Raw genomic sequence first — 26,104 nt, forward strand, 5'->3', positions numbered from 1 at the left:
TTGGGGACAGAAGTTTATTTCTTACTTATGCTACAGGTTCAGTAAAGTCTGCCTAGGGTTCTACTCCATGTTTTCTCATGATGGATCATCCTGAAAGTGGCTGTTTGCCATGGCAAAGGGAAAGAGAGCTCTGTCGGGTATTGCATAGATAGTTGGATATTTCAGGCTGGAAGCACGGAGTCACTTCTCACGACTTATTGGCCTGAGCTACTCTCACATGGCTCTGGCCAGGCCATAGAAGTGCAATCCTATCATGTGCTTAGACAGGGGAAGGCTGGAAACATTTGGTGGGCAGTACAAACGATTACCCTGACATAAATAAACTCCTTAAAAGAGCTACACATCTTAGTACCAACATCATTAACACTAACATGAAAAGTTATATTCACTTAAATCAAAGTCAGTAAGAAAATGCAGAAGCTTCTTTCTTTATCATCTGCTTTCCTTCTTCTAGAAAGAGCAGAACTAACCCCCGAAGGGTTAATACATTCCAAACTTCTCACTGGTTGGTTTTTCAGCCAGCCAGTCAGCCAGCTAGCCAGCTAGCTCTTTCTAGAATCTCATCACCTTTTTATTGAGTCAGATCATTTTCACTGAGACAGTAAGAATATGTGGAAGCCATCCAGAGAACTTAAGAAAAGCAGAAGTTAGATGGAGGCTGATGACACTTTTCAGAAATGGGGTAAAAAAAAAAAGTAAAATATTTCAGTAAACAAGATTTCAACATTATTCTTGACTGTCAACATTTTAGAGAAGTCAGGAACGACTTCATCACTGGGGTGACATTTAAACTGGCACTTGAAGGCATTGCTAGGTAGAAAATGGAGCGGGGCATTCCAAGCAGAGGGAACAGCCTGTACAGTGGGAAGGAAACTGTTCTGACTTGGTATATCTGAAGGAGAATCAGAAATTCACTGTGGCTAGAATCTACGGTGCCTGGGTGGGACCAAAAATATTGCCTGAGCTTTCACTCGTTAGCAAATGGGAGTGGAATACCATACTTGTTCAGGAAAAATGGTAATATCTTACTTAGCTAGTGCTCTAATAGTAGTTAGTTATGACTTTAAAGAGAAAAGGTCATCTTGGGGTGTCTGGGTGGCTCAGTCTGTTGGGTGTCCAACTCGATTTCAGCTCAGGTCATGTTCTCATGGCTCGTGAGTTTGAACACCTCGTGGGGCTCTGCGCTGACAGCTCAAAGCCTGCTTGGGATTGTCTCTCTCCCTCTGTCTCTGCCCCTCCCCCACCTCAAAATAAAAAATAATTTAAAAAAAAAGAGGGAAAAGGTCATCTTTAAGAAATTTGCTGTGCAGAGTGCTATATATTTCTATACCAAGTACTGAGTTTCAAGAGATTGAGTACTTCTATTTATTGGCAGTAATCTTTAAGTCTCATATATATTATGAAATATATATCATATATATTTAAGATAGCTGCAGTTATTTTCTTTGCAAAAGCAACTGATCTACCTGACTGCAAATAAATTTAGGCAAAGCCATCAAGATAAAAAAACAAACACTGTAGGAGCGTGGGCACATAATGAAGTCATTTTAAATGAAATGTGTCAGGCGGAAGGAGATGGGGAGAAGAGAAAGAAGGTGCTTTGCATGTGATATATTATTTAATCTGAACACACTTTGTGATGGGGATATTATTGTCACTGTTTCATAAGTGAGGAAACCGGGGATCAAAGAAAGGAGTTCCTTATAAAATCAGCTGATTAAACTGAAGCCTTAAGTTTCAGCAGCTGAGACTTACTTTTCCTCTGGAAAATGGAGATACAGGCACTGCCTACCTGAAATGAAATAACAGAGAGAACTTGAGACAGCATTCTTGACCTTTACCATATTTTAAGTTCTCTGACTCTGTCCTGATGTTTCCATGTTGTTCAAAACTGGGTCTTCCTAAAAGAAACTTTATGAAGCCTGGCTGTGGAGAAACTCTTTTTCCAGCATATCTTAAAATATACTATTTCAAGGTATTTACTTTTAAATCATTAAAATATTGTCTCTATATGTTTTTCTCTTTCTTTCTTTCTTTTTCTTTTTTTTTTGTATAAAAATAGACTATAAACTTTGACTATCACTCCATATTCATGTAAGGAATATCCTAGAAGAAGAAGTTATAGTCCCTTAAATACCTTCAGTTTTTTATTTCTTGACATTTTTAAAATGCTTTTGTTTGGAAATGTATTGTTCCCTGTCTTTTAAACAAAATGAACCAAACAATGCTATGTGTGTGCCAATGATACTCTAATAGCGATGTAATGGGACAGATGGTAGCTATACTTGTGATGAACATAGCATAATGTATAAATTTGTCAAATCAGCAGGTTGTACATATGAAATTAATGAAACATTGTGTGTCAACTACACTCAAAAAATAATAAATTAAAAAAATAATATTATGTGTCAGGCACAATTCTAAAGATTTTACATAATTAACTTCTTTAATCCTTACAACCCCTCCATAAGGGACTTTATTATCTGCATTTTCTAAGTGAGAAAACTGAAGCAGAGAGATATTAAGTGACTTGCCTAAGGTCATACTGTTGTTAAGAGGATGAGCCAGGATTTGATTTGAGGCTTCTAAGTTACAGAATCTGATCTTTTTTTTTTCTTTTTTTGAGAGCAATTGAGAGAGAGAGAGAGAGAGAGAGCAGAAGTGGGGAGAAGGGCAGAGAGAGAGAGAGAATCTTAAGCAGGCTTCATACTCAGTGCAGAGCTGAACTGGGGGTCGATCCCATGACCCTGGGATCGTGACCTGAACTGAAATCAAGAGCTGGAGGCTCAACTGACTGAGCCATCCAGGTGCCCCCAGAATCTGAACCTTAAACACTGAGTCATGATGCTACAGTTCTGAAGATAATGGATCATCTTCCTAAATAAATCAGGGCAATGACTGTGTATATCAATTTTTATTTGATGTCCACAGAAACTACTGTGGTCTAGCACAGGTTGTATCCCTGTAGTATAGGGATGTCCTTATCTATTACACTTTTTGATGTACTTTACCTTCTTTCTTTGTCCTCTGTGAAAAAATAATTATCTTCAATGTATCTACTCCTACAAATTGCCCTCTTTCTTCCAATTATTCTGCTTCCAACTTCCTAAAATCCAGAAACCAGATCACCCGATATATTAGAACTGTCTCTGAAGTAGGAGTTGTGAGGTCTTGAGGGAAGACCCAAGCCTTTAGTGAATGGACTTTGTGACATCTGTGACAGGGATCTTTATTTTTTGGCATGTTTTCTGTTATCCACTGTGATCCAGATAGTTTGGATGGCTGGGTAAGTGACTTCTCGATAAGTGAGGTGTCACAAAATATAAATTCAAGGCATTTCTACTCTTCCACCTGTTCAAAAGTGTGTTAGTCATCATCATAATTAGAAGGATGGCCTAGTTCCTCAAGCTTTTGGGTAGCCATCTGATGCTTAGAAGTAGAGGGACATGGCTACAACTTGTATAAAAATAGCCCTTCCAGATGGCTGAGGGGCAAAGTTACAACTCAGCAGCTTGATATAGCTGAGCACTCAAATTTTGGAGTAGGAGGAGAGCTATGCGAGAACTAGCCAGAGAGACTGGGCTGGACTCCAATCATAAGTAGAACAGTATATGCCAGGAAAGATCACTTAACGTGGCAGATTAGCTGTTAAGATTTCCTGTTTACTTCTTCTCCATCTCCTCCCCACCTCTCTTGATTCAACCTTACCTCTTAGCCCTAAGGAAAACACACACACACTTTTTTGGAGGGGGACAAAACATAAGAGACTCTTAAATACAGAGAACAAACTGAGGGTTGCTGGAGGGGTTTTGGGTGGGAGGATGGGCTAATGGGCAAGGAGCATTAAGGAGGACACTTGTTAAGTGAGCACTGGGTGTTATATGTAGGGGATGAATCACTGGATTCTATTCCTGAAATCATTGTACTATATGCTAACTAACTTGGATGTAAATTTAAAAATACTAAATAAATGAAAACTAAATTAAAAAAAAGGGAGAGTGTAAAGTTGAGATACTTAAAGGGCTTTAGAATTTTTTTTTAAATTTGTTTATTTTGGGGCGCCTGGGTGGCACAGTGGGTTAAGCGTCCGACTTCAGCCAGGTCACAATCTCGCGGTCGTAAGTTCAAGCCCCACGTCGGGCTCTGGGCTGATGGCTCAGAGCCTGGAGCCTGTTTCCGATTCTGTGTCTCCCTCTCTCTCTGCCCCTCCCCCGTTCATGCTCTGTCTCTCTCTGTCCCCAAAATAAATAAACGTTGAAAAAAAAATTAAAAAAAAAATAAATTTGTTTATTTTGAGAGAGATAGAGACAGTGTGAGTAGGGGGGAGGGGCGGAGAGAGAATCCCAAGCAGGCTCCACTCTGCCGGCGCAGAGCCCTGATATGGGGCCCCAGCCCATGAAGCCCTGAGATCATGACCGGAGCGGAAACCGAGAGTCGGAGGTTTAACCGACTGAGCCCCCCAGGTGCCCCAAGGGCTTTAGAATTCTACTAGCCTAACTCCTTGTTTTAGACACAAGCGGAGACCTACAAAGGTGGTGACCACTTAGGCTCAACCAGCATGTTTGCGGGACTCAGATCCTCCAGCGTCTTGTCTGGGGCTCACCTTCCCACTCTTCTGTGGGAGGGTGTGTGCAGGTCATATTGCCCCAGCCCTGCGTCATTCTAAACTCAAAAATTAAAGCCTCTGGTTGAAAAAAAAAAAAAAATTACAGAAGCTGTGATATTGCTTCCCCTCCTCAAAACCAATACTAAAGCCCTGACAGAGGAGTCACTAGCTTGAAACCTCATTTCACAAATGAAAGTATTTCCTAATCGAATGCTTCAAAAGACTAGAAGATATCATTTTCACGTTTTCCCACCGCCTGTAAGCCTGCATTTCTATTGGATACTCTGGAAGAAAACTTAAGCCTCTGTCTGTAGTAAATCCATTACTTATCTCAATGTCTGTTCAAATAATTGAACGTTGGTTTTTAAAATACAGAGGTTAGGAATGGATTAATGCTTGTGTTTAGCAGTTGTAATAGACGCTATTATTTTTGACAAATGAATTGAGAAACACACTGCTCTCTTTCAACATCGCTCATGATTAGCCTAAACCCAAGGCATTGCTGTGCCCTGCTGGCGGTACAGCCTCATTACAGGTACGTGACTTAGAGGAGCAAAGGGTTTGAGGCCAGCCTTGCCAATGTGGTTCTACGATAAACGGCTTACACTTCCATTAACCTAGCATATTCCTACAAAGGCTTTGCAGGTAGCAAAAAAAGCAAAGCCACAGCTAACTTTTCCCAACACGGTAGGATCTGTTCTTCTCAAGTGAACATGACAATACTGTTGCAGAGTAGTATGTTACTTTTCCAGAAAAAGTTTCTTTCCTTCTCAGGGAATTTACCCTCAAACTGCATGGAGTAAGGGCTTTGTGTCACCTAACTTGCAGTACCCTGGGAGCAAGCAAGGAGGTCTCTACCCTGGTGTACGTGCTCTATTACAGTAGTGTGTCCTCAGGCTGCTCAGCTACATAGCCAGCTGATGAGACTGGTCATTGTGGAAGAAGGAGCGGAGAGAAGACAGGGCAAACATTTTCTTTTTTATAAATGTTTACTTATTTTTGGGAGAGAGAGTGAGCAAGCAGGGGAGGGCCAAAGAGAGAGGGAGTTTGAGAAGCCGCAGTGGGCTCCACACTGACAGCAGAGAGCCTGGCGCTGGGCTCAAACTCATGAACCATGAGATCATGACCTGAGCCAAAGTCAGACACTTTACCAACTGAGCCACCCAGGCGCCCCAGGATAAGCTTTTCTGATTGCTCACCAAGTGCCAGAGTCTCTGCTAACTTTGTTAGAGCTGGCTGGAGTGTTGACTGTCAAAGCTGATCTATGATTAAGTGTGCTAATTCTACTCCAGGTATATCCTCCTTATCCTGCAATTTAGCTGGATTGCTGAATAGGGCTAACCTGAAGCAGTGATCCACCTGCTAGACAGATAGTAACCAAATTAAGAAGGCAAGTCAAGGCATGATTTTTAATACCTTTATTAAGAAATATCAAAAGTTCATTACAGTTGCATACACAATTTTACAAAGTTCAAGTGAAGGGGAACGTAGGGATGCCATCATATGCATGTTTGAGTACTAGGGTAGCTTGCCAAAAGGGTAACCCTACAACTTCTGACACCTTAACAGTGGACCCCAATGATGCCTTTTCCCATTTCTGTTAGGCCATAACAGAATACCTTAAGTTACTTGAAAGAGTTTTAATGTGTTATAAATACTTCTTAAATATTTGTCCTTTTATTTGTCATTATTGTTCCCTGAAAAAGCTGAGCTGTTTATAGGAAGCACAGCATCTGAGTCCAACTCACTGCTGTTTGTATTACATTTTCACCAAGCCTGCTTAGAGAGCCACATAACATTGCAAGTTACATGTTACCATATTACACTTGGGAGAGAACCCACAACACATTGTTATTTTTTATTTAGCATTTTACAAAAAAAAAAAAGGGGGAAATCACTCAACTTGGAAACAAAACACCACATTCAGTGGAATCATTAAGAAGGGGATATGTCTGCAATTCCACTGAGCTCCTCACAAGCGGTCAACGGCATGACCGGGAACAACTGGATGCAGGAACACCAACACAGAATACAGAAAGGGATCTTCTTGGGGATGGTACATCACTCACAATCTTTTACGTCAGGAGCATTGCATCAGAAGGGAATTACACTTTCAAAATAGTCGGGGCTAGTAGGTCATCAGCACCCGATGGGTAACAGCAACGCTGTGGTGTGCCTTGGTGAAGGCTTGTGCTGGGTTATCTAAACGTAGGGTTTTGAAGAGATTGTCCAGCAACATCCAAAAGAGCCATCTTCAGAGGAAGGACTCCTTGTTCACCCACATGAGGCTACGTGTCTCATTGGGCTTGCATTCGTATTCAATGACAGAGAAGGGGCTTCCCCATTGGCAGTGATCTCGCTTGTGGTAATTGTAGAACTTGACTTGCCACACTGTCTCGAAGGTCCCAATGTCAGTGAACTGAGGGAAGAGAGACACGCCCCATAAAAACCTCATTGTGCCATAAGCAACAGGTAAGAGCTAATGGTAGTGACAGAGATCCTGCATAATCAATAGTAATCAGTCAGGATTCTTTTGGTCTGCAAAGCTTAGGCCTTTATTTTAATGCACTGTTTTCCTTTATTATGTGAGATATTTTCCTGAAAAGCTGTAAACCACTTTTTTCCCCCTCTGTAGAATCTTATTCCCATTGTACCAGTGGCATTTGCTGTCACACTGTCTTTAATAAAAATAACTCCCCAAATTTATCTGTTTTCCAGATTTAATTATTGGAAACCACTCTTTGAATCTCAAAATTTCAGAGCTTGTTACAAAGGGGGATAAGGAAGAAGAGAGGGAATAGTCATTAATGATTATCTTTTGGTTTCTATTTCAAAAGACAGTTGTATGAAATAACATATGAACTATGTCACTAAACATAAGACACAATTGCCCTTCCATCATTAATTTCAATTCCAGGGGAAAATATTTTCTTAGCATTTGATTGTTTAAGACCCCCTTCTTCAACTTTTGCAAATACCATTGAGTTTTATAAGTCAGGAATCCAGGCCTATGTCTCAGGCTTTGATTACACATTATCAAAAGCCATATTTAAGTGCCTACTATGTGCCTTACACATATAAAAATGTGTATAAGATGTGATTCTTGCCCTCAAGAAGTTTGCATTTTAATTCCAGAAGGTAGGCCCTGCGGGTCACTGCACAGATTTTTCCTGAGCCATAAGCATACAATTCCCATGTGGCTAAGAAGAGGGCATAGAATAGCCTAGAGGCCACTGGGCAGGTGCTCAAGTGGCCTGCAGGGTAGCCTGACCCTGCTACTGCCTCCTGGAGCTATTTAGGGGATCTGGCATTACACAGCATGATGCCTGACATTATTTTCTCCTCTGACCCTCTCCTGTCATGGGAAGGGAGAGGGACTGACTTGGCAGAATTCTTAGACTTGTCAGGAGCCAGAAGACGTGGAGGGTGGCAGGGCAGTGAGCAACAGGAGCCTTATGCTTGAGGCTGCTACAGGAGGAGGATGATCAGGTGCTTCCCAGATGGCTTTCCAAGATGCTCTCAAAATTATATCCTGCACCATTGCCTCATCCTGCTAATTTGATTCCAAAACAAGGTTTGGCTTTCCTTTGAGAAATCTGCCTGACTGGAAACAATGGGTGATATACCTAGAGTCCCCAACTCTTTCCCCAGGTAAGAAAAGAACCTTTTTCTAGTGGATCACGGCTTAACAGTCTAGAGACCTGTATAAGTATACGGTAGCTTTATTCACTATAGCCCCAGATTGGAATCAACCCAATGTTTCATTACTCACTTGGTGATAAACAAGTTCTGGTATATCTATAAAATGGCATTTTACTCAACAATAAAAAGAAACATAATGATTCAGGCAGCAACAACGATGGATCTCAAAGATGTGCTGAGCAAAAGAATTCAGATCCCAAAGAACACATATACTATATGCTTCCATTCCATCTCCCTCCCTCCCTCCCTTCCCCCCCCCCCCACACCTGTCTGTCTGTCTGCCTGTCTGTCTATCTCTCCAATCTATAGTGATGGAATACAACCTATGCTGACAGGAAGCAGGAAGCATCTGGGGTTACTTAGAACCTGCGGTGGAAGGGGGGGCACCTGGGTGGCTCAGTCGGTTAAGTGGCTGACTTTGGCTCAGGTCACGATCTCGTGGTCCGTGAGTTTGAGCCCTGCGTCCTGCTCTGTGCTGATAGCTCAGAGCCTGGAGCCTGTTTCAGATTCTGTGTCTCCCTCTCTCTCTGTCCCTCCCCCATTCACACTCTATCTCTGCCTTTCAAAAATGAACAAATGTTAAAAAAAAAAAAAATCAAAAAAGAACCTGCGGTAGGAGGAAGGGATTAATGATTGATGAAAATCTACAAGAGGGATCTTTTTTGGGGAAAATGTTTTACATCTTGACTGGGGTGGTGGTTATACAAGTATATGTATATTTGTCAAAGCTCATTGGTCAGTATGCTTAAAATGAGTGCATTCATTACATGGAAACTACGCCTCAAAGTTGGTTAAAAAAAAAAAAAAAAGAAATATGGATTTTTAGTGAGCTACAAGGAAACAGATATCCTAAACACTGCCAGTGGGAATTGAATTGTACAGGCTTTAGAAAGGGTTAAAGAGTGAATATACTTGGGTTGAGCAATTCTACTTCTAATTTATCTTAAGAACATCACAGTGATGGGTGCCTGGGCGGCTTGGTTGGTTAGGCGATGGGCTCTTGCTCTCAGCTCAGGTCATGATCTCACAGTTCTGGGGATCTAGCATCCAGCCCCTCATTGGGTTCCATGATGACAGCATGGAGCTTGCTTGAGATTCTCTCTCTCCTGCTCTTACTCCCTCCCACTCCATCCCTCACCCCGCTGCATACTCACGCTCACTCTCACTCTCTAAATAAATAATAAACAAATAAATAAATAAATAACACAGTCTTTATTATAGTAGTGAAAACCTGAACACTAAATGCCTATCTTTAAGACAGTTTTATGGTATATCTATGCAGTGGAATACTATATAGAAATTCTAAATGCAAAAATTTATTATTTTTAATGTACATTTATTTTTGTAAGAGGGAGAAAGAGCAGGGGAAGGGCAAAGAGAGTAGGAGACAAAGGATCTGAAGTGGGCTCTGTGCTGACAGTAGAGAGCCTGATGAGGGGCTTGAACTCATAAACCATGAGATCATGACCTGAGCTTAAGTCGGCTGCTTAACTGACTGAGCCACCCAGTTTCCCACTAAATGTAGATATTTAATAAACTTTTTCTATTATTCTCCATTGTTACCTGAACTAAGCAGAGTACCAACAAGAACATCTGGCATTAATTCAATTAAAATACACATATTCATGTTAGAAACACTGATGGAATGGGTTTTATTTATCCTGTATACTTATTTGTATTTTCAAAATTCAATGATTTAGTTTTTATAATCAGAAAGGAAAATTAAGCTAAACTGTATTTACAACAGATATTACCAAATAGTTAACATCCTGAATATAAAAGATTATATGATTAATTAGTAAGCTACTATGAATATTTGGATAAAACTGGAACACATTCATTAAAAAGAAAAAAATAGCTAACATCTGAAAAATCTTCTAATGTAATATTAGGGGACCCTGGGTGGCTCAGTCCGTTGAACATCCAACTCCTGATTTCAGCTCAGGTCATGATCCCAGAGCTGTGGGATTAAGCCCTGTGTCAGGCTCTACATGGAGTGTGCAGCCTGCTTGAGATTCTTTCCCTCCCTCCCTCCCTCTCTCTTTCTCTCTCTCTCCCCCCAATCTCGGCTCCTCTCCCCTAGTCATGTGCATGCTCTCTCTCTACAATAAAAAATTAAAAATACATGTGAACTTTTACAGAGATATTATTCACCTATCGACTTGGTAAAAATTTCTGAATACCAGAAGCAATTTAAGCATCCAACTTCAGGGTCATATAATAGAAGTGGTGGCATATCCATATGATGGATTTATATAACCATTTCACAGGAATTTGGGGTTTTTAATGATGAGAGAAAATGCTTAGAACAATATCAACAAGCAAAAGATGGATAAAGACAGTATATATACAGTATGAGCTCCAGTATGTAACATAAGACATAAAAAAGATAGCAGAAAAATATTAACAATAAAGTTTCTAAGTAAAGAAATTGAGTGTTTTTCCATCTTTTCTACTTGAATTTTCTGCAATAAATATGTTACTTTTATAATCAGAACATTTTGTTTTTATTTTATTTTTAATGTTTATTTATTTTTGAGAGAGAGAGAGACAGAGTGAGCAGGGGAGGAACACAGAAAGAGAGGGAGACACCGAATTTGAAAGAGGTTCCAGGCTCTGAGCTGTCAGCACAGAGCCCCACGTGGGGCTTGAACCCACAAACCATGAGATCATGACCTGAGCCAAAGTCAGACACTTAACCAACTGAGCCACCCAGAAACCCCTATAATCAGAATATTTTAAAGGGTGAAATGGATTTGTCATCCCTAAAAAATTAACATATATATCCCCCTAACCCTAGCAGTTTTATAAATTCTATCAAGGATACATATATAGTAATGAAAAGATCACAGCTTTGTTGACAGTAGGGTCGTTATGGGAAGAATAAATTGAAATCTCATTTTATAAATGACCAAGATTTTTAAAGAGGGATTATTATTATTATTTGACCAGCACAGGGCACTGCACATTTTAAGTACAATTGAATTACATTAAGCTATAAAAATATTTTACACATACCAGCTAATCTTTTGAGGAAAGCAGCTTGAGACCATGCTAGGTAAGTGGGAGAAACAACACCGAGGCCTTTCTTGAAATAGATATAAATAAATAAAAGTTGGTTGCAAAAACAAAGATGATTATGACTACAGGGAAGAAAAACCTTAAGGTGTGACACTGTATCTGAATAACCTAAAAATTAAGAAAGTCTCAAGGTAACACAGGAGACCACTATAGAAATCTGCTGACAGCAACAGTTAGAGCTAAAAGATATGGAATGTTTAGGTGCTTCTAATTCATTTTTTTCCCTCTTTTTAAAAAAGGTTTATTTTTATTTTGAGAGAAAGAAAAAGAGAGTGCATGTGAGGAAGTATGGGTGGGGGGCAGAGAGAATCCCAAGCAGCCTCCACGCTGTCAGAACAGAGCCTGATGTATCTTAAAGGCTTAATCTTAGCTCTTCAGTAGCTGAACGAAATACTAAATGTGTACTTGAACGTCAATGAAAACAGAAACCAGAAAACTGAATTATAAAGTACCTTCCTCTTTAATAGCTGCATATGCTTGGGATTTGTAATAGTTTTATTGGCTACTATCATAATTCTGTGAGTCCATACATTATAGCTACTTTCTCCAGTGCCGATACTGGTAAACTGTTTCTCTAAGTCATACATCTCCAAGTCTTTTAGTTTACCCGATTTGGGGGAATTCATTCTTTTTTTTAAAGTTTGAGAGAGAAAGAAGAGTATGAGCAGGGAAGAAGGGCAGAGAGAGAGAGAGAGAGAGAGAGAGAGAGAGAGAGAATCTTAAGCAGGCTCCACACCCACACTCAGCACCAGCTCAGAGCCCAACATGGGACTAGATCCCATGACCCTAGGATCATGACCTGGGCTGAAATCAAGAGTCAGATGCTCAACAGATTGAGCCATCCAGGCACCCTGTTTTTTTCTTTCATTAGTACTGGACCCAAGGTCATATTGTAGTTAATTGCTGCTACCTATGCATATATTTCCCCATGCCTTACTCGTCCTAACTTCCCATTAGCCTTCTTCCTGGTCTTTCTTCTGGAGTTCTATTTCCAGGATGCCTCAACACCTAGCTGAGAATTTCTTCTCCTCTGATATAGGAGCAGATGGGGTCTCAAAAGCTGATATTCTTCTTAAAGAACAGAAGCAACTACACAGGCTCTCTACTCCCTCCCAACCCATCTGTGCCTTCCAAGGAAAACTTACCCAGTCAGGCTCCCTGGGTGATGTGATTTACACAGGTATGATTCTCTGCATTTGTATAGCACTTCTTATTTTATATAATACCTTACATATGTCATTCTACTCTGGTCTTTTGACTAGTTTTAGCATTTCCATTTTACAGATGAAAGACCTAAGATTCAGAGAGGTTAAGTGACTGCCCTAGGTCTAGACTATGCAGCTAACTAATGATAGGAGAAAGTCAAGAACTTAGGTTTCCTAATTCCTATCTAGTAGCTATTATCACTAAACCAAACTGCTTATATAAGCAAATGAGATAAGAGTTAATGGAACAATTTTTCTTTTTTCTCCTTAAGAACATGAATGGATTGTCATATGTAGAACGCTTTAGGACACTACTAGGCACTGAATGTGTGTATCCGCCGCCCCCCCCCCCCCCCCACTGCAAATTCATATGTTGAAGCCTAAATTCCCAATGTGATGGTATTTGGAGGTGGGGCCTTTCAGAAGAAATTAGTTCATGAGGGTGGAGCCCTTGTGAATGGAATTAGTGCCCTTATAAAAATAGACAAAAAGGGATGATGTCTCTATGCTTTTTCATGTGAGGATACAGCAAGAAAGCAACTGTTTATTTTTTTTTTTTTATAAATTTTTTTTTTCAATGTTTATTTATTTTTGGGACAGAGAGAGACAGAGCATGAACGGGGGAGGGGCAGAGAGAGAGACACACAGAATCGGAAACAGGCTCCAGGCTCTGAGCCATCAGCCCAGAGCCTGACGCGGGGCTCGAACTCACAGACCGCGAGATCGTGACCTGGCTGAAGTCGGACGCTTAACCGACTGCGCCACCCAGGCGCCCCGAAAGCAACTGTTTAAACCAACAAGAGGGCTCTCATCAGACACCAAATTTGCTAGTGCCTTGGTCTTGGAATTCAGCCTCCAGAACTGTGAGAAATAAATATTTGTTGTTTAAGCCACCCAGTCTACTGTATTCTGAAAGTGACACTTTACTATAGACCTGGACATGTTATTTGCTATTTGTCTGTACAAGTTGCAAGCCTTGGTATGTTTTTATTTTACAACTGATATGGAAGAGAAGCATCCAGTTCCATGGAGAGGAGACTCATCTGTCATCTTCAGTAACAAATAAGGAGTCTGAAAAGTTTGTTTTAAATAATATCGATGGTCCTACAACCAGTTGGCCTAGAATCATTAGAGTACTTCTCTCACGCCACCCACTTCCATTAGAGACATATGAAATTCACCAAAAATAAGGTCACTCAGAAATCCATTGACTTGAGAGCACAGAGCAACATTATATTGGTAGAAGCATGATGTTACTTCATTGGTAAACAAATTCAGTATAATACGCATCTGTGACTTTTAGCGTGGAGTGATCTATCAGTTCCTACCAGATTCCAAGCCTCTCTACTCCTGTACCTTTTGAAGTTTTATTAGTAAATACGCGTTTTCCATTTCTCTTAGTTGAACAGATAGGACTAAAACTTCTGTGAATTATACAGTACGTTTAACTTTATAGGAAACTGTCAAACTTTTCCTGATTGCACCACTTTACATTCCTACCAGCAATATGAGAATTTCAGTTGCTCTACATCCTATCCAACAGTTGGCATTGCCAGTCCTCTTAATTTTAGTCAGTCCAGTGGTAGAGAAGATAATAAAAAGTAGAAATCAATGAAACAGAAAAGAGAAAATGATAAAGACTATAAGACTCTAGAGAAAAAAAGTGCAAAGAAAAAGTATGAAACCAAAAATCTGGCTTTTGGAAGAGGTCTTAAAAATTGATAAACCCTGGGGTGCCTCAGCGGCTCAGCTGGTTAAGCATCTGACTTGGGCTCATGTCATGATCTCATGGTTTGTGAGTTTGAGCCCCACGTCGTGCTCTGTGCAGACAGCTCAGAACCTGGAGCCTGCTTCAGATTCTGTGTCTTCCTCTCTCCCTGCTCCTCTCCCACTCATGCTCTTTCTCCCTTGCTCTTTCTCAAAAATAAACAAACATTAAAAAATTAAAAAAAAAAATTGATAAACCGTAGGGGCATCTGGCTGGCTTGGTCAGTGGAGAACGTGACTCTTAATCTCAGGGTCGTGAGTACAAGCCCCACACTGGGTTTGGGGCCTACTTTAAATAAATAAACAAATAAAATTTAATAATTGATAAACCCCTAGAAAAACAGAGCAAGAAAAAGAAAACAAGTTACCAATATCAGGAATGAAAGAGATATTATCACTATAGATCCTAAAGACTTTAAATTAGGAACAACTTTATACCAATACAGTTAATGAAATGGACAAAATCCTTGAAAGCTACAGGCTATTTGTAGACCTCCATCTACTGAAGAAATTGTATCCAAAGTTAAAAATCTTCCCAGAAAGAAAATTTCAGGCCCAAATGGCTTCACTGATAAATTCAGGCATTTAAGGGAAAAATAACAATTCTACATAAATTCTTTTAGACAAGAGAGGAAGGGACACTTCTCAATTCATTTTATTGTTTATTCATTTATTTATTTATGAAAGATCTTTTAATTAAAAAATTTTTAATGTTTATTTTTGAGAGAGAAAGAGAGACACAGAGCATAAGTGGGGGAGGGGCAGAGAGAGCAAAGGAGACACAGAATCTGAAACAGGCTCCAGGCTACAAGCTGTTATCACAGAACCTGATGCGGGGCTTGAACTCACGAACCATGAGATCATGACCTGAGCCGAAGTCAGATGCTTAACTAACTGAGCCACCCAGGTACCCCTTAAAGACTTTATTTTTTAGTAATCTCTATACCCCATGTTGGGCTCGAACTCACAACCCAGAGATTAAGAGTTGTATGCTCTTCTGACTGTGTCAGCCAGCTGCCCCTTAATTCATTTTATGAAGCCAGTTTTACCCTAACACAAATGACAAAGATACTACAAGGTAAATTACAGACAAAAATTCCTCATGGACTTATGCATAAAATTTGCTTTTAACTTTTATTTGCTTGAAATATTAATAAATCAAATCTAGAAATAGGATCTTACAACAGTACCAAGAGAGGTTTATCCTTGGAACTCAAGAATGGTTGAATAATTTAAAATCCCTGTAATTCCCCGTATTAACAAAAATAAAGAAGAGGGGCGCCTGGGTGGCTCAGTCGGTTGAGCGTCCGACTTCAGCTCAGGTCACGATCTCGCGCTCCGTGAGTTCTAGCCCCGCGTCGGGCTCTGGGCTGATGGCTCAGAGCCTGAAGCCTGTTTCCGATTCTGTGTCTCGCTCTCTCTCTGCCCCTCCCCCGTTCATGCTCTGTCTCTGTCTCAAAGATAAATAAACGTTAAAAAAAATTTTTTTTTTTTTTTTTAATAAAGAAGAAAAGCCATATCCATAGATGGATAATTCAACATTTGGTAATTCAACATCCATTCATGATAAAAACTCTCAGCAAACTGGGGCTAGAAAGAAAGTTCTTTAATCTGACTACGGGGCATTGATAAAAAAAAATCTATAGGGGCGCCTGGGTGGCGCAGTCGGTTAAGCGTCCGACTTCAGCCAGGTCACGATCTTGCGGTCAGCGAGTTCAAGCCCCGCGTCGGGCTCTGGGCTGATGGCTCAGAGCCTGGAGCCTGTTTCCGATTCTGTGTCTCCCTCTCTCTCTGCCCCTCCCCCGTTCATGCTCTGTCTCTCTCTGTCCCAAAAATAAATAAAAACGTTGAAAAAAAAATTAAAAAAAAATCTATAGTTAATATCACCCTTAAAGGTAAGAGAATGAGTTCTTTCCCTGTAAGATTGGAAATAAGGCAAGAACATCAGCTCTTACTACTTCTGTTTAGCACTGTGTTGAAGGTCCTAGCCAGTACCTTAAGGCAAGAGGGGGAAAAAAAAGGGAAAGTAAAACTGCTTCTATTTATAGATGAACAACTCTGCAGAAAATACTAAGCAATCTAATAAAAAGCTACTAAAATTAATAAGTGAATTCAGCAAGTTTGTAGGATACAATATCAAGTTATAAAAATTACTATATTTCATTAAGAAATATGCTCGCATTGAACTGGTATTATTTTTTAATATTTCACCAACTTTGTAGGTGAAAATTGGCATTGCACTATTTGTAGGGTTTTTTGTTTTTAACAATAGTAAAATCAAGCCATTTAAAAATATATATATTGGTCACTTGTATTTCCTCTTCTGTGAATTGTTTTTTGTTTTTTGTTTTTTTTTTTTTTTTGCTTATTTTTCCATTTGCCACATCCCATGGTTATCTTTTTCTCACTGGTTTCTAAGAATTCTTTGTATATTAAGTTACAGATCTTGCCAAATGACTCCACAGAGCTGACATGAGGAACAACTTTTCTATTTGGGAAGACATGTGTAAGGCTACCTACCTCTGTGCACATAGCCTCCTAACAAGCTCCTATAAGTCCCTGCCCTTTTTGTTCCTTCAAACTCCCACCAGCCTCCCACTGAAGAGGGCCAACAAAAGGGGAATGGGATGATTTGTGCCAACAGAATCTCCACCTGGACTCTCTCCTTGGAGGGACTGAGTGGGGCATCAGTCACATTAAGGTACAAATCAGTGCTGGTGTTTGAAGTGCAGGTTGAGAGCTTTAAGAGTTGGGTATCACTTTATTCACTCCCAGTGCTGGGGCCTCTGGAATTATCTGAATAAACAGACCACTGCCATCAGCCTAAGTCAGATATCATTTGACTACTTCCTGCCTTCAGCTTCAGTGGGTAGTAAAGGGCTGTGAAAAGTCACTAATGGCAGCAAGCAAGGTCTGTGTGGGCAGTGGCTGAAAATCAAGGCAACATAGCTTAGGATACTATGCATGTTACAAATAAGTTTTTCACCAATTGCTATTTGCCTTTTAATTTAAATGGTCTTTTAATGATGGGGTGCCGGGTGGCTCAGTCAGTTAAGCATCCGACTTCGGCTCAGGTCATGATCTCACAGCTTGTGAGTTCGAGCCCCATGTCAGGCTCTGTGCTGGATCCTGTTTCAGATTCTGTGTCTCCCTCTCTCTCTGCCTCTCCCCAGTTCGCGCTCTGTCTCTCTCTCTCTCCCTCAAAAATAAATAAATGTTAAAAAATTTTTAAAATGTTTTAATGAAAATTTAACTTTATGATGTTTGACAGAAACTTTACATTGCATTTAATCAAAACTTTCAATTTTTAGCTTTGGATATCTTCCATTTCTTTCAGGTTTAAGTTAATTCTTTTCAAGCCAATTTTTTTAAGAAGTTGACTTTTTACAGTTAACCCCTTGATCCATCTGAAATATATTTTGAGGTATGATATCAGGAAAGAATAACAGTGATTCCCTGCCCCTCCCCCCTCCCCCCCGCCCTGCCAAATAGCCAATAATCCCAGCATTATTTATCCAAAGATAAAAAAAAATACTTTGAAGTAACTTTACACTTCTAAGAAGTTTCTCTTGTATACCCTTAATTCAGTTTCCCTTGCTGGATTCACCTACTTAATTGGATTTCCTTGGACATTTCAAGACTTCCTTATTGTCTGTGAAAGTGTGGTTGTGTCTGTAATTTACAATACTTAAGCTTGAAACACTGATGACAAAAGTCATAAAATAGTGTTAAAGGCTATGTGAGGCTTTCATTACTAGAATGAAATTTGAATTTAACATTAAGTCTGCTGACTTTATCAGGAAATCTTCTATAACTTCAATTTTTTCCTTAGAATCAGCCTATTACAGATACCATACAAGTACATGGACAATGCTCATGACCAGTGTGGTCATTGTCGGAACAATCAACTATCAAGCACTTGCTTCTAGATGTGGTTATTATAGGTAAGAACCTGGGCTTTACTACTGGGACTCAAAAAATGCTAATACAATCTTAAATCCTTTGTAAGATGATCTATAGTATAAACATATAAATCAAGTTTGAATGAGCAGAAAGTTAAATAACATAAAATCTAAAATTATGGAAAGATCAAAATAAACTGTCAACTCTGGAAAAATAACTTTCTCAGTTTTAAATAGAAGAAATCATAAAGGAAAAGGAGAGATTTAAATGTAATTATGTTTCTTCACAATGGGAAAATTAAAGTAAGCAAAGCAATAGTGAGAGAAATACGACAGATATGACAGATAAAAAAAATCTTCATGAGAACTCCACTTTTTTATTTTACTTTATTTCATTTTATTAAAAAATTTTTGGGGGCGCCTGGGTGGCGCAGTCGGTTAAGCGTCCGACTTCAGCCAGGTCACGATCTCGCGGTCTGTGAGTTCGAGCCCCGCGTCAGGCTCTGGGCTGATGGCTCAGAGCCTGGAGCCTGTTTCCGATTCTGTGTCTCCCTCTCTCTCTGCCCCTCCCCCGTTCATGCTCTGTCTCTCTCTGTCCCAAAAATAAATAAACGTTGAAAAAAAAAAAAATTAAAAAAAAAATTTTTTTTAATGTTCACTTATTTTTGAGAGAGAGACAGAGCATGAGTGGGGAAGGGGCAGAAAGGGAGAGATACAGAATCTGAAGTAGTCTCCAGGCTCTGAGGGGTCAGAACACAGCCTGACGTGGGGCTCGAACTCACAGACTACAAGATCATGACCTGATCTGAAGCTGGGTGCTTAACCAACTGAGCCACCCAGGCGCCCCTTACTTTATTTCATTTGAGAGAGAGAGAGAGAGAGAGAGTGCTAGCAAGCGTGTGAGCAGGGTAGAGGGGCAGATGGAGGTTAGAGAGGGGAAAGAGGGGAGAGAGAGAGAATATCTTAAGTAGGCTCCACATTCAGTTTAGAGCACGATGAGGGGCTCTATCCCATGACCCTGAGATCATGCCCTGAGTTGAAATCAAGAGTCAGATGCTCAACTGAGCCACCCAGGCATGCCCTAGGACTCTGATTTTTAAAAAATAATCTTTGAGGGGCGCCTGGGTGGCGCAGTCGGTTAAGCGTCCGACTTCAGCCAGGTCATGATCTCACGGTCCGTGAGTTCAAGCCCCGCGTCGGGCTCTGGGCTGATGGCTCAGAGCCTGGAGCCTGTTTCCGATTCTGTGTCTCCCTCTCTCTTTGCCCCTCCCCCGTTCATGCTCTGTCTCTCTCTGTCCCCAAAAAATAAATAAAAAACGTTGAAAAAAAAATTAAAAAAAAAAAATCTTTGATAGAAATATTGACAAAACATGAAAGAACCAATTTACACAAAAAGAAAATTAAATGTTGAACTGTTCATTCTTGTAAATTATAGTAAAAATTGTAAAGTAGAAAATGTATTATTTTTTAAACTAATTCCCCATTATGTCATGATTATAGCAGACTTCTGTATTGCTGGTAACATTGTAAAGTGAGTACATACAACACTTAAAAAAAAAAAAAAAAACATAAAACAAATGGCCATATGTGGGAACAGCCATAAGGATTTCTTTTGGCCAAATAATATTACTCCTATTGAGGTAGTTATATGCACAGAATTATTCATCATAGCACTTTTTATGATGAGAACAATTGACATACCTAATCTCTGGGGAACAGTCTAATCATTATGACATAGCATTATAGAGTCTTATGTTGCCATTAAAATTATAACAATGAATATGTATAGAATGTTGCACGATTATATAATAAAAATGACTGCAACTCTAAACTATATATATGTGAAAGGTAATCTGAAAATCAACAGAGTCAAGATGTAGGGATTACTGTTGATTTAAAATTTTTCTCGGGGTGCCTGGGTGGCTCGGTTGGTTACATGTCCAACTTCAGCTCAGATCAAGATCTCAAGGTTTGTGGGTTTGAACCCCGCATTGGGCACTGTGCTGACAGCTCAGAGCCTGGAGCCTGCTTCGGATTCTATGTCTTCCTCTCTCTCTCTGCCCCTCCCTTGCTCATGCTCTGTCTCTCTCTAAAATAAATAAACACTAAAAAAAAAAAAATTTAAAAAGTTTTTGTTCAAATTTCTGAAACTTGATATGTTATTTCATTTTTAAAGTTTATTCATTTTGAGAGAAACAGAGACAGCATGAGTGGGGGAGGGGCAGAGAGCAGGAGAGACAGAGAACCCCCAAGCAGGGTCCATACTATCAGCGTGGAGCCCCACACAGGGCTCAAACTCATGAAAGCGTTAAGATCTGACCTGAGCTGAAACCAAGAGTCGGACATTCAACTGATTGAGCCACCCAGGTGCCCCTTTTCACATTTAAGTTTTAATTTTTTTCATGTTAAAAAAATAGGTAAATCCTTGAGATGCTAGGATATATTCCCAGCCTCTCCTCTCTGTATCTGTGCCCAATCAAAAAGTAATCCTACTAGGGACTTGCTGGCCTTCAGACCTATTCAGTGTGTTCCTAAATAACTGTATTTGGGAATCTGACTTCCTTCATCACCTGACTAGGTACATTTGTAACCCTTATACCATTTTAAAACTGCAAGTGGCTTTGGAGATGAGGTAGTGAAATCCACCTATGCTGCCCCAGCTCTATCTTGAGCGGTCTCTGCTTCCCTCTCTGCTCCACCCACACTGGGTTTCTCTCCTTCGTTACAACACGTTATACTCTCCCCCAGCTCTTGACCTCTGTAGCTCCTCTTTCCTCAAGTGTTCCCTCCTCCCTCACCTCTTATTTATTGTTTGTTTATTTTTCAATAAGGCCAACCCCAAAATCTTGGATTAGGATAAGACCCTTGGTATATGCTCCAAAGGCACTACTACCTTTTCCAATATATTTTGTATAGTAGTAATTATTTATTTATTGATAATCATGTATAAAGTATGTTTTCCTCCTCTAGATTAGAAGCCCCATGAAGACAGGGATATCTATTTTGTTCATTAATCCTCTCCAGTGCCTGATAGGTAAGAAATCCTCACATTTGCTGATGAATCAAGCAAATAAAAAAAATTAATAAAATAAAAATCTAAAAATCCTAAGTAAAATATTAGCATATTGAATTTAGTGATATTTTTAAAAAAATACATAACATTTAAGTACGGTTTATTTTAGGAAGTAAAGGGTAGTTTATTATTGGAAAGTTTATTATATAATTCTTACATTAATGTATCAAAGTAGATCAATTATCTCCATAGACGGGAAAAGGAATTAGATAAAATTCAACACATCTCCCAACTAAAAAAAATACCTCTTAGTGAACTAGAAAAAGGATGCTTTAACATGATAAATATTTAAAACTAACATTGTACCTAATAGTAAAACCCTGAAGACAAGGATACCTCTTACCACCATTAGCATGCAACACTATTCTAAAAACATTAGCCAGTGCAGTAAGGCTAGAAACAAGATTCAGGAAATGACAGTTATATGTAGATTATGACTGCCTATCTGAAAAACCTAAGATTAAATGAAAAATTTTAGTACGCAAATTTAGTAAGGTGGCCAGTTACAAAATACATGAACACATATTATAAAAGCAATACATTTAAAACAATGCAGTATTAGCCTAAGAATAGACAGATCAATGGAACAGATTAGAAAGTGTGGGAAGAGATTTAATATTTTTGCCATATAAGAAATTACTAAGAAGCTGACCATTGAACAAGCACGGATTATTTAATTAACTGCATTGGGATATTATAGACAAATAGATTCCAATATGAAACTATGAATTAAAATAATATTTTATAATTTCATAGTATTTCCTTTTATTTCTTAAGGGAAGATAGTGACTGTTTTCTTTTCCATGGTTTCCATTTGCCCTGACACCCCCATGCAGGTCTTACCGGCATTGTGATCTGGATGGGTTGCCGTTCTCCACTCTTGGTTGGGGCCACACCTTCCGTGTCATATGTGCCCGTGTAAACAATTCGGTCACCATCAGGCTCTTTAGACTTCAGCTCCAATGGGACAAGCACACCACCAATGGAAATGTTCCTGTAATGGACAGAGGTTAACTATATATGGTAGGAATTAGCTTAGGTACCCCATCCTGGTCTGGACCACACCCTAGGCAGGAATCCTACCGGGTTTGGCTAAAGGAGACATTCTGGTGTTGTAGAAAGTTCTGAAAAGTCAGGAGTCTTGAGTTCTCCAACTAACCAGTCACGTGACCCTAGACCAACTACTTAAACTCTCTGGACTCACCTCAGTATTCTCATCCAGAACACTTGTACAAGGCTGAGTCAGACTCCATCAGTCCTCCTCTATAGTTTGTCATTTGTGGGGCTATGAAAAACTTACCTATACCCAGCCCCATTCCCAACCCTAGAACTTAGAATTCAACTGGTTGGGTGTGGTCTGGGCACTGGTAAATTTATCTTAAGGTTCTCTAGGTGATTCTAACGTGCAAGTAGGGTTGAGAAACACTGAACTAGTTATTTCATGATTTTTTCTGTTCCAACAATCAGAGGTCCCATGATTTGGGCTACTCAAAGCCAGCCACAGAATCGGGAATTCTCACTGACATCATTCCTTTGTGTTAAGGTAATGATTCTCAAGGTATGTTCCTAGACCAGCAGTGTCAGCATCGCCTGCCTAAAACAAAATTTTAAGCTCTACCCTTAGACATAGCAAACTGGAAACTAGGGTGGGGCTCAGCCATCTGTGTTTTAATAAACATTTTAGATGATTCTGACAGACACTCAAGTTTAAGAACTACTACTAGGTTAGGGTAGTAAAAAAAAAAAGACTTGATAAAATTAAAGTGTAAATAGAAAAAATAGTTGTCATTAACACATTCATTTTATTTTCATTTATTTATTTTATTTATTTTTTTCAACGTTTATTTATTTTGGGGACAGAGAGAGACAGAGAACGGGGGAGGGGCAGAGAGAGAGACACAGAATCGGAAACAGGCTGCAGGCTCTGAGCCATCAGCCCAGAGCCCGACGCGGGGCTCGAACTCAAGGACCACGAGATCGTGACCTGGCTGAAGTCGGACGCTTAACCGACTGTGCCACCCAGGCACCCCAACACATTCATTTTAGATTAGTTTAAAAAAAAAAATAGAGAACTGCCTTGAAGAAAACGTGTTATAGAACAGATAACTTGGGAGAAGAGGTTGCCAGGAAAGATGGGAAAGGAAGTCTGGATCATATGGGGATGCACAGAACACTGGGAAATGAAAGTAACCAGTGCATGTAGCTGTGGGGGACAGTAACAAGTAGATGGGCCAGAGCACCAGAAACAAACCAGTTTTGTTCTAGGTCCTTGAATTAGGGCCTGATACCTAGAACGCCAATACAAGTTTATTGAATTTAATGACTACAGATGACACTTCAGCTATACAAGGTATCTGGTGGATTCAAAACCCTTCCCCGCCCTGCAAGCTCAGCACATGGTAGATATAGTGTAAGCTGGTTTATTTCCCCTTTCCATATTAAACTTCACACCATGCTTTAAGTGGAAGCTGAGAGGTAACGGACTCCATCCCTAGATACTTCCCCATAAACTACCGCACCATTCTATACTGAAGAAGTCTACTGGGTGAACCAAACTGTGGTAGCAGGGGAGAGATAATCCCTGCCACAAATAAACCAAGAAACATCCTTTTGTGGCAGGGAGGTTGCTAATCCCAGGCACCATCACCAGGATGAACAAACAAATCAGGAGAAAATGAAAAACACCTGGCAAGGAAAACCGGGAAACTAGGCCCAAGCAGAGGAGGCTGAGCTCGGATTTATGGCTGCTACTCCAGCCCCAAGGTCTCCAGTCACATAAGGGCTGATGGTGGAGTAGGGTGTATCCCTTAGGGAACCCCAATAATCATCCCATCCCCGCCTTTACACCTCATTTCCTCAGCCCTTCTCGCTCCTTAGCTTCGCGGTTGGCTGAATCCGGCGAGTCCACAGGGCTGGGATTGCGGTAGGTGAACCACCCGGGATGCCTCGGGGTCCGCGCCGAGGGCTGGGCAGAGGGATGAAAAATTTGCAAGAAAATAAACCCTCGGCCCAACCTTGGCTTCCTGACGCTGTTTTAAACATCCCTCCCCGCAATGGGTGGAAGGAAGCGTGAACAGGGAAAGTCAAGCATAAAACAGAGGAGGGGGCCAAAAAGAGCAGGGAACTGACCTCTTTCCCCCACCCTTGGGCCCGCTGGGCGCGACGCGAGGCCAGAGGGACTGGGGAGAGGCTCAGGCTGTCCCGGGGGCCTCAGTCCTCCGCGCGGACCCCTAGCGGGGTCTGGCAGCCGCGGTGCGCGCGCTTACTCACTCGACCTGCAGCGTGGTGGGCTTAATCTTCACCTCCACCTTGTAGGAGGAGCCGGTGAGCAGCTTGATGGTGCGGTTCTGGCCGAAGCGCTGCCCGTCCACCTTGAAGAAGACCGGGCCGTCGTTGGGCTGGATGCGCAGCGCGATGGAGAGGCGCACGAGACCCGGCAGGTCCCCCATGGCTGGGTGCGGGACCGGCGCGGAGGCTCCGGGGGGCGGAGGACTGCGCGGGCTGCGACCGAGCGGCTGGAGCGTGGGGGGCGGAGAGGAAGCACGGGGCGGGAGAGGGTGGTGGCGGAGGGGAGGCTGCAGCTAAGAGCCCGCGCCGTTCTGGCCGTTCGCCCTGGGTTTTGAGAAGCACCTCCTGAGGCCGTGGCCTCCCGCCCCACTCGGCGAGGAAGAGCGCCCGGGAGATAGCTCCGAGGCCCGGAGCTGCCCCATCCCCCGCTCCGGTGCTGCGCCCTCCGCGCACTGATGGGTTCGCTCCAGCCGGCAGGCCCGGGGCAGATCCGCGCAGCTGGGGGCGAGAGAGTTAATCCTGTTTACGCACCACAATCCCCTTCAGCTGGGGAAGAGGACATTTAGGCTCCTCCTAGAGCCACGCGGGGCGGGCGGAGAAGAGGATTGGGAAGGAGGAGGTACTGGGGTGCTGGGGTTAAGCGACACTACACCAAGGACCGAGACCTCGTAATCTGGATACCACTTCGGTCGACTGAGAGCTGTGGACACCATTGCTGGCGAATCGGGGCCCCAGCCAGGCAGGAGGAGGCTGAGAGGCGAAAAGGAGACGGGAAGCGGGGCAGGAAACCGCTAGCCAGTGATTTAGATGTCAGGAAATATGAGTCCTTCCAAAGCTTGGGGGAAATGGCCGAGGGAAGGCGCAATTCCATCTAATGTGACCAGCAAACTAAACTGGATTAGAAATGTGCGCAAGAAAAAAAAAAAAAAAAAAAAAAAGAAAAGAAAAGAAAATAACCAATACATATTCAAGGAACTCCACCTTCTTGTAGATGTGTATTTCTATTATGTATATCTTTTTCTCAAGGATGACACGGTGTAATGAGTCGCGTATATTTACATAAATCTTGAAAAATGAGCTAATAACCCTTGTGACAATGGCCAAGAGGAGGAATTGGTCACAAGATTATTGGCAGGGCACCCCTTGCGACAAGGCAGAATTTAGATTTCCTATTGAGCGAGATTGGAGCGTCTCCATGGGAGAAGTCGGTTGACAGCTCATGATTTGGGAAGCAAGAGGAGACCAAGGGTATTAGGGCTGTACTGGAAATGGCTTCGCAAAACGGGAGGAAGCACCTGCTTCAGCACCACCTGGGTGGATAGTACCAGAGCCACTGAGCACACCTGGGGAATGGAGAAGTTGGTTGGTGAGGACGAATGGGAAGGGAGAGGTCTGTGCGGTAGTTTTTGTTCAACCAGGTTAGTATTGCTTTTCTTTAGAAATAACATCATCTCAAAAGTGATTTGTTTCCTACATTAAA

The 26,104-nt window shown here is 41.2% G+C and overlaps 1 protein-coding gene across 1 annotated transcript; it reads right to left on the reverse strand.

Moving 5' to 3' along the window:
- Positions 1–6,009: 6,009 nt before the first annotated feature.
- On the reverse strand, positions 6,010–25,405 carry CNRIP1 (cannabinoid receptor interacting protein 1). The gene is made up of 3 exons (XM_045446291.1): positions 24,607–25,405; positions 22,180–22,330; positions 6,010–7,025 (listed from the first exon to the last, which is right to left on the reverse strand). Exons 1-3 carry the CDS (start codon positions 24,783–24,785, stop codon positions 6,861–6,863), a joined length of 495 nt encoding a protein of 164 aa, XP_045302247.1. The 5' UTR covers positions 24,786–25,405; the 3' UTR covers positions 6,010–6,860.
- Positions 25,406–26,104: the final 699 nt, after the last annotated feature.

Source organism: Leopardus geoffroyi, chromosome A3, assembly GCF_018350155.1.
Source record: "Leopardus geoffroyi isolate Oge1 chromosome A3, O.geoffroyi_Oge1_pat1.0, whole genome shotgun sequence".
Lineage (NCBI taxonomy): Eukaryota > Metazoa > Chordata > Mammalia > Carnivora > Felidae > Leopardus > Leopardus geoffroyi.